The sequence below is a fragment of the Ascidia mentula genome, chromosome 4 (genome assembly GCF_947561715.1).
Source record: "Ascidia mentula chromosome 4, kaAscMent1.1, whole genome shotgun sequence".
Taxonomy (NCBI): domain Eukaryota; kingdom Metazoa; phylum Chordata; class Ascidiacea; order Phlebobranchia; family Ascidiidae; genus Ascidia; species Ascidia mentula.
Genome location: NC_138569.1, coordinates 14,669,416 through 14,679,216, shown reverse-complemented (window position 1 = coordinate 14,679,216; position 9,801 = coordinate 14,669,416). Strand labels below are relative to the sequence as shown.

General features: G+C 37.9%; 1 protein-coding gene across 1 annotated transcript; it reads right to left on the bottom strand.

The window, feature by feature from the left end:
- Positions 1–218: 218 nt before the first annotated feature.
- Positions 219–8,484, bottom strand: LOC145897681 (anoctamin-4-like). Its single transcript, XM_082986068.1, has 23 exons — positions 8,344–8,484; positions 7,984–8,160; positions 7,469–7,660; positions 7,154–7,272; positions 6,929–6,983; positions 6,737–6,869; positions 6,188–6,281; positions 5,533–5,667; positions 5,322–5,473; positions 5,100–5,182; positions 4,735–4,872; positions 4,273–4,440; positions 4,086–4,122; positions 3,847–4,013; positions 3,658–3,755; positions 3,535–3,593; positions 3,032–3,169; positions 2,307–2,459; positions 1,740–1,887; positions 1,379–1,486; positions 952–1,057; positions 598–733; positions 219–453 (listed from the first exon to the last, which is right to left on the bottom strand). The coding sequence occupies exons 1-23, from the start codon at positions 8,431–8,433 to the stop codon at positions 374–376; spliced, it is 2,766 nt and encodes a 921-aa protein (XP_082842194.1). The 5' UTR covers positions 8,434–8,484; the 3' UTR covers positions 219–373.
- Between the last annotated feature and the right edge of the window lie 1,317 nt (positions 8,485–9,801).

Genomic DNA, 9,801 nt, shown 5'->3' with positions numbered 1-9,801 from the left:
ATAAAACTAATTGTAAGTCTTATATTTATTAGCATTTTCACTTCTGTTGGTATTATACGAACAGGTATTTGGTATTTTATAGCATCCTTTTAACTAAAAATGCATAAAAGTGACAAAAATTAATCGAGTTTAAAAATGTACACACGACCAGATTGGTCTACTCTACAAGAAAAATCTTTATTGTTACATGTACATAAATTTATAACCAGCTTGTGGAATCTGTACAGCAGAAGTGCTGTTATAATAGCAATAACCAATCATGAAAATATGACGAAATAAAAACACATAATAAACATGACCTCACAATCTCATAACACAAAAATGTGTGCAGCGTTTTGTACACGTCGCCGTAAAAAAGTTTATAAATAAAAGGTTACACCACTCCATCCGGAACTTGCTCGTCATATTGTATCGATGTATGCAGTGTGGCTAATTCGTCTTGATTGTTACCATCTGAAAAGGTCATTTTAAATCGTGAATAAGTGCTCTTAATTACAAATCAAGCATCAAGTATTATTGCAAGCAAAAAAAGAACGTTGAAGCAATTAAAACAATTTTGGAGTCAACATCAGACAGGAATTGCTTGAAACACATTACCGGTGTTGTTTGAAATGTCGTGTTCGTAAAACAATTTTGTTTCCAGGAGCCTCTGTCTCTGAGCCTGAATCATGAGATTCTGCGGCACATCCGGAATCAAAATGTCGACAAAAACTTTTAACCCGAAGACGACGTGCTGCAAATAATACGTGACATGTTCGTAAAAAATTAACAACCTTGTGATAAATTATTCTGCAGTAGAAATAATATCTTTTTCGTTAAATATCCAAATCTTTCCATTGACAGAAGGCTCTTCTGTAGTTGTAAAGCGCACTATATTGAACAATTTATTTCAGACAATTGCTGCACATTTTAGCTCTCAATCAAAAATGCCACCCGCGTACAACACCTCACCTCAAAAACAAACAAGAATATAAAAATTGCCGCGTAAACGTGCCAGTCGTTGACTGACTGGCCAGGAGTTCGATTGACGTGTCTGTTTGGATCTACGTTGTCAAACCTGTACGGGTTAAACATGGCGTTAGACTTTATTATACTGTACTTTATACTATACGAAATTCATGTCAAATGACATGCACACAAGGTGGGTTCAGATTACAACGAAAGCGAATCATTTAAATCTTAACCGGTTACAAGCAATGGAACCAGTATATGTTATAAGTGAGTTTGCATACACGGCCACTGTTTTGACCTATTCGATCTGATTCAGTGCATATAGTTGCCTTAAAGTGATAGTGAGACTAAATAGGTTGAAACAGTGGCCCTGTATGCAGCTCACTTAACAGGTTAGTATGTTAATTATAGTCAGAATGTGACCAACCAGCAATGAGTAGGGACACCGGGCATGGAAGAGTTGTATGGAGGGTCAATGTCGATTAGCTCAACTGAGATATTTGCAAGCGTACTTTGAAGATATCCATCCAAGCAACTGAAAAATATCAAAGATTATCACAAAACTCTCAAAAATGGAAAAACAACTATTTTTTGGATCACAACGGCGTATTTTTTAGCGGGGTGAGCAAGTGATCGTTTTGCCAATGACCTCAGACAGCCAACTATGATTGCAGGAAAAATAATGTCAAAACAAATACTACACAAATGTAAGTTTTAGTCGGCTTAGGTTCCAACTTTCTGATGGACATTTCTATCCATCCGAGCCCTGAACAACCAAATATACTTACTCGTGAAAGCGGTTTGGTTGTTTAGCACAGGGACTGTAGAGAAAGACGTACACCACTTGCTCAATAAAGTTGGAAGTAAAACCAATGAGAAACCCGTTTGTTATCACAGCCATGACACTGATGCCTTGCAGGATGGAGAACCACATTCCTTTAAAAATATTCAGGTTTTAGATAAATGTTGGATGTAGAACTTAATGGTAGAAACAATTCCAGCAAAACACGCTGTAAGTTACGCTTCTTAAAAAAATCAACTTTTGTTACGTATCAGGTGCTGTAACGTAGGCAACCAATGCTCTAGATTGGAGCAACTTTAACAATAAGATATCGTGTAACCTGAATTACTTATATTCGAAATTACTGGGAAGAATAATCAATTAAATTACTGGAAATTAATTATTCATGGATGCAAGTATCTGGAGTTAAGTAGTCTAAATAAAAAAGGCAAAGCATTCAGGGTTCATCATATAATGATGATGAACACTATATGAGTTCGAATCTTTTACCAGCATTATGATGAACAGCATTCTAGCTTTGGCTTTTTTATTTAGAATAATTATTCATAACAACCAATATCGTTGCTGCGATCCGGTGTTACTCGACGAAGTTGAGTGACGAACTTGTAAGCGTCCAAACGAATCTCTATGATGTTGTTGAGCAAGGCAAAAAGTGGTCCGAGAGGAAAAGCAGTGACAAACAACGTCACAAACCCGTACTGGATCACTGTAAGTAACGACACAGTTTCATTGGTAATAATACACACATCGGCTATGTGTTAGGTGCCGATCACAGATAATGTAAAAAGAGGACGTGTATACGTACTGTTGCGCTGTGACTGTGTCTTGGTATTGCGTAACAAAAAACGATTTAGTTAGCTCAGTGATTCCCAACCTTTTTGTGGTTGCGTACCACTTGGAGGTAAAACAATTTCGACGCGTACCACCTAGTTGAGTGTTAAAAAGTAACCTAGGGGATGAAGTAACGAACGTTTTAAGATCACTTACGATATTTTAAATTCGAACTATATCCGCATATTACGGAAAGGTGCTCGCGTACCACCGGTTGGGAAACACTGAATTAGCTTTTAACAGCAAACGAAATCACGTTTTAGTCACAAGCTGCAATTCATGGATCTGTAACTTTTATTAAACATCGAAAAGTATAAGATGAGTTGTTTACCTTTATCGTTATGCAGACGAGAGTTATTAATACGGATCAATGACATTTCCTGGGTTTGCGTGCGGCACACTATGCTTAAACGAAATTTCACAAGGCGTGTCCTCAAAACAACTCACCCATTTCCAAGTATTCGGAGAACAGGCCGAGATCATCGAAGGCCTCCAGTGTGTAGTCACGAAATATCGAGTCGTCCAACAATTTGTCAGACAACATTGATTCGTCTTTTGAGGCTTCTGCCAAAGCGGTGTCCTGGCCTGAATCGAAATGAAACCAAATTTTATACGTGGGCAATTTTTAGTTTACTGAAAACTTTTGGGGAAATATAGAAACCTAAATGTACAAATTTAGTAACTTTAAATTTATGTCAAGTGATCTAGTTCAATGACATCAATATATTTTGATTGAACAAGAAGGGTTGTTGATTTGATGTTATCAATCCAAAATTCAAAAACCACTAATAGATATATCGGTATATATAACATAAACATGGTTTAATTATAACACAGCCAGATACTGTACTTATTAACAGGGACATAAAGGAGAAAGGTAGCTTCAAAAGCACATTGAAAGGTTATGAATCACTGATGTGCTGTTGTTAGCTAAAAAAAAGTATTCTCACTTTTTGCTTCTTTCAGGTTGTTCGTCGACTTCCTCTTCGTCCACCAATTCTTGCACATTCTGTCAATAAAATGAAAATCCCTGGACTAAACACAGAGAGTGGTATTTAGTCAAGCATACTCACGGCACAAGAATTTCTTTGATGTTGTTAATGGCTTGTTTGAGGACCATCACAACAGCCAAATTAATGCAGACTTCTATCAAACATCCAGAAGGATCACACTGCATAAAAAGTTGTCTATAACATCACGTGCTACAGTACATAACTACCTAAATACTAGCGATTATCTTACCAGGTAAACAATTTCGTTACCTGTTCCTGTCTGTATCCACCAAGTCGACTATAATCTGTTGGAGTTCCAACAAACCTTCCACGGAAGAAGGCGGCATAAAAAGTTGACGAATAATAGTTGACTGCTTGGAAGAGGAACATTTTTAGGGTATAGGAATCTTCAAACTCATCCTGGGTGCGTGGAGCCTCTGTATATACGACACATTGCATTCATTCATTCAATCAACAACACACACGTGTGGTATAGGTATAAGACTCACCCATGTTCGTCAGCTTGATGGCCAGTTTTTGATATAACTAAAAACGAATAAAGCATAGTTTCGGATCGTTTTTAAACGCATTAGTCACTTTCACAAGAATTAACGAACAAATATACTATATCGAAAAACCCCAAAGCGGAATTTTGAGTGGAAATATACGTATGCCTATATTGTTACAATTTCTCACCACGTCCATAATGGTTATAATGATAAAGTTGATCAGGGAGGCTGTGGTAGAAATAATAAGTCGCGAATTTTGTCGAATGAACGCATCTGAAATTCCGATGTAGGCAAGTTCGGTAAGAATCGTCCTGTAAATGATCACGCCGAAAAGGGCAGCCAAGACCAACAGCAGCTAAAAACAAGAATGTCTTATGAATGAACAAGAACGTGTATACACAAACGACTAATTTCTATTTGTTTGGGTGAAAGTTATTGGGAAAACTAAAAAAGAATCACGAAAATATCTTATTTTGCTTGGGGCATGAGAGTTGTCTATTATAGGAAATGTAGGTTTGCATTGCATTCTTGAATATCCGTAAAGTTACACATGCTATTTTATTTGCTTGGTAATTTCCATTGCGTTTAAATTCCCTGATATACTTTTCCAATATTGTATGACTGTCTCTGCTTAGGGCTATCAACTTGCCATGAAGAGAAACGTGGTGCAGGAGACAGCCAATCTTCTCAGTTTTTTATTCGACGACAAAAAGGGTTCCGGTTTGCCAGTCACCGGATTGACCTTGCTTTTGTTTGCCACTGACTCAAATTCGGGTCGCACAAGTCCCTGCAAATTTAACGCAACGACAGGCTAACATTCAAGACAAAAAATAAATATGAAAGCGTGACTTTAATGGAGTATAAAAAAGACTTGGCAATAAATTTAAGGCTAATTTTAAAACTTTTCCCGCTACAATCGATCGACAAGAACTACTGTACAAACAGAATATCTAAAGATTACGTTTAAAAGAGAAAACTTTGTCCTGGATTATTTAAAAGAATACTTTTAGAGACCTCTCCCTGATTGATGTCGTTTGTGTCCCATTTGTATGCTAAAGCTGCTCTTCGTCGTTTCCACAATTCCAGAAACAGTGTTGCTGAAATGTGAAATGTTTTTTGGTACTAACACTAAAATATATACCACCTATTGTCATTTTTGTGTTGTATATTGTCCAGACTGCAATCGTTTCAAAGATTTACATCAAGAACTATAAAAATAGCTAACATGTGTCTTACCCCAGATTGACATAAAGAAAGCAAAGGCCACAGTGAAGGTGTTGTCAAAAACATATGTAATCTTGCTGTATGTACACGAGTTGTTGAGTGTGATGAATGAACACGTATCGCACTGTGGACACATAACCAGGTTCGAACTGCAAACTTGCTTTCTGCACGAGGAAAGTATTTTAGTTTGAATGTATGCGAAGTGTATTTGTTTTTGTTTTACTGTATCTCGTCGTTGTGTAACGTCCCCAAGCCGTAAAGAAAAGCCAAAACTCCCAGGATTGAGGCAGGTATGAGCATCTGTGTGTAAAATCCCAGCCAGGCGAAGTACACGCCTATCTTTTCTCCGAAGTATTGTCTGGCGATCACGTAAATCCATTAAGTTTTTAGCCAAAAGTCGTTACCCTTGTGGCATTAAAGTTCAAACATTTGGCTGCAAAGTTTAAATAAATTTGCATATAAGTGGAAAGATTGTACTCTCCAGCAACCCTATTGATTTGTTGCATATTGCTCAAACAGGGCAAAATAAACATTTTTTTCTTATTTTTTTTCTTTTTCCTCCCCTTACTTTATTTTATTTACAGAAGTTGGGTAATGCTGCAGCCCCCAAAATCAATTTAGTAGCACATAGGTTTCTTAGCGTAATGTATCGTATTTACGCAAAGCTGCAGACAGGGTGTGTACACGCACTCGACCTGTAAGGTCTCATCAGTGCACTGTTGAGTGGCATTGTGCTAGCTTTTACACTAGCAGGGACACTAGTCTCACCTTTGTGGTACCTTTCGGTCAACGTCTTATCGTATTTACCTTCAACACTTTAATTATCAGAACCACTCGAATTGAATAATTAAATTAGGATCCTAAGAAAACGAACGAACCGTATGAGTTCCAGTGGTTGGTTGTAGAGACAAGCACCAGGTCGAGCCCACGTCCAGTACAAAGTTTGTCTGTCGCTGAGCACGGATTTTGCACCTGTGACCGCAAATGACTTGCAAAGGCTTTGTTACATGTGATAGATTTATATGAGATGTGTGGTTGATTAACGAACACAACGTCCTGCTGGTGCAAAGACCCTCGTTAAACTATTTTACCGAAATTAACTAATGTATAGGGTGATGATCTCACATGAAAGGGTGGCCTCAGAAAAATCGTTTAGCACATTGCATTGTTGCTTGATTGATATATTCGCCTTCCGGCTTTGAGTATCAAATCAACAGAAGGGTTAAAGCCAGCACACGACAAACTTTTCAAGTTTATGGCAACCGTCGACGCTTTCTTATTGTGCAAGCAACGGCCACAAGCCAACAACACTAAATTAGGTGTTGCAAAACGCACGGCATCAATTTTACTGCTTTTGGAAACATTTTTACAAAAACACCTTCACTCCACATATGGCCAAACCACAACATGTCCGAGGCAAATTGTACCGGTAGGATGCTTCGGTAGCTTCCAGTTTCCATCGTGTAAAGGATAGGCTGCCAAGTAGGTGTTGTCGTTCCGCAATCGATCAATGCCCACTGCATGCTCACTATATTTCGTAGTCTTCAAAATACTGTTTATCTGCAGAATTGCACAGTTTTACGACGTTGCTGCAATTTAAAAATGTTACTGGTGCTTACTAGTCGAAATCTTTCTGTACTGGTGAAAAAAGTTTCCTTGTCCTCAATCAGGAACCTGCAGAAAGTAAACAAATAAAAACACTGCAAGAAATTTTAAGAACACAGCATACGGAAGTTGTCGTAAAATTAAAAAAAAACGTTTCTTCTAAGGCAGTGATTTTTCCTCAGTTTGAGTTTCTTGGTCCTTTCCACGACAAGATATTCGGAACTTTTAAATAAGCTTACGTCGAAAGTCGTGCTCTGTCAAAGGGGGATGTGAAATACTCTTGGTCGCTTTCGTGAGTGTCGAACTGATATCCGGGCTTCGTCAGTGCCGGAGAGTGCAAAGTGAATCGCCTCGTAAACTACACAAAGCAAACCGCTTTTACAACCACAAAAAACACATTAACTAAGACGAAAACTTCAATAACTGGAATACCTTATGTTGGTTATAGATTTTTTACCGTCAAGATCGACTAGTAAGTTTGTATTTATGTATATTGCATTGATTGGTGGAAAAAAATCTTTTTCAAATCTCCCCTTAAGTTTCCTCTCACGTACGTTAGTGCAATGCTTTTTCTTCTTGGAGCCTTGATTAAATATGTTGTTGACTGCGATTGGTTTTCTCATCCGTGTAAGTTCAGCCCATCTGCAGAGTGTTTCCCATGGTGCGTGTATTTTCACAAAACACATCCCGTGTTTCTCCTTGCTGTCGGAGTCTACGTTCACATCTTTTTCTTTAGATTTCTTCGCCTACAAAGTACAAACATACAGTGGATTAACTGTTACGTCAAGATCTCGAGGTTAAAGAATAAAAAGCTCTTGTTTCCGAATCCGGTTATGATTCCAGTTCCTTGATGATGCCCACAGAAAGAAATATATATTCCTAACAACAGCCAGGCTAATCCAGTTGTTAAAACTGGTGCTTTGTGTGCATATTGCTATTATGGAAGGAACAGTGATCGGCAGGCCAGCATCTGTAGTCTATGGTAAGATCCCAATTTTTCAATATTAGAAGTCATTTATTAACTTTGACAAACTTTATTATTTAAACATAATTCGACAATAAACGAAACCTTTTTGGAAAAGAAGAACGATTTTTCTTCTGAATCGCCCTCCTCCATTATTTCCGTATCCAGTACCAATCCTTCGGCTCTGAGACTAGCTTCAAAAGCTGCCCTAATGTCATTCTTGTCTTTCCGGTTTGTTTGTTCGTATAACAGAATGTAGTCGATCCTTTTTGGGGTTACCATCTGTTTAATACAAATGTGCCTACCTATGTTGAGCCAGCACTACTATTTCTTTGTTTTAGAAATCAACTATCAACAACATATACGATTTTATTGAAACGACGCTTTTTCTTAGTTTTAACAGCCTGGAACTAGAGAATGAAGTTTTTACAACTATCAACATACATTACATTTCATCAAACAAACCGTATGTTCGCTTGTGTCACCCCTTGATGAGGCCTGCATTTGGTTGTTGCGTCCTGCTAAATCGTTTTCTTGTAACTCCATGGCGTCCATGCCAACGTACCAGCAAAACAATCAATTCTATAAGCGTCAATTGATTTCCTAACAATAATCAAATCGCGGCTGCCAGAAAAAAAACACTTCGCTGTGAATTATGCATGAGCCTTGCGGAGTTGATGTTTATCAAATTGCGCGACTTAACGATTCTTCTACCAGATTGCTAAATCCTGCTTGGGCCCGCAGCGAAAAAAACCTTGGCAGGAAGCAACGTTCATAAATCTCTCTAACATGACAGAGGGTAGATGAGGCTGGCGATGATGAAAAGCCTCAATTCTCTACACCAGCTGAAACTCAGTTGATAAAATCCATCAAACAATGCATAGCGACTGATTATGCTTTTGCACTACACCCGTGTGTGGTTCGGTGTGTTTAACTGAGAAATGTCAGTGTATCGTAGCGGAAATCATCAATCCCTTTTGGTCACACTTGGTTTGTACCTCAATCATGTGCTGCGCGTTGTTCGGACCAAACATTTTGATTGCCACACTAACAATTTCAGTAGTAGGTCAGCTAACATATATCAAATGCAAAGCATCGCCTTTTCAATGCTATAGTTTAACGTACTAGAGACGCTTGTTTTGTTGATTATGTTGATTCGTCGAAAATTTACCTTTGTTTCTGATATAACATTCGATAAAGTGGCAAAAGTCACACAGAAAGCATACATATATTCACTTGAACAAACCAAAGAAAAAGAAAAAACATTCTGGTAGCAGGATTTCGAATGTGCGTGACTCGAACGCGTGACGTTCTGTTGTATGTCATAGCCAGATTTGTTTGATTGAACTTTCAGTGGTACTGTATGTTGCGGAAAAAAAAAACGAAACCAATTGCTGGCATGATATTAACTTAAGTGCCGGAAATTATGACGATACAGAAAAATATGTGAAAATTGTTAAAAACGCTTGAAGTTTTCAAAACACCAAAAAGTTTTGAGGTTGAAAGAAAACCACAGTGAAAACACAGAAAGGAGAAGTTGCGTGTGTTTTTGTTACGGTTGCGCTATTACTGAAAAAGGGAGAATGGAAACACAAAACCAACAAGGGTTTGACATTGAAAACTTAAGTTCATAAAGCTGTTACGCACACAAAAAACGCTTGATTCATTGACCTTCATAATTGCCCTATACAAGTCACGGTACTTTTTGTTTTTCGCAAAAACCACACGACACACAGTGAACCTAAGCGGATGTACCCCGATTTGTAATTAATAAAAGACTCCTTTCAAAATTTTCCTGTATGACGGTGTGTTTTAAGGGACATGGGCTGTTTACGTATTTGCATTGACCTTCTACAGTGGACAATGGCATTTATGGACAACTGAAATTGTTTGCTTGCTAGTACATTGACATCCTTTTTCTAT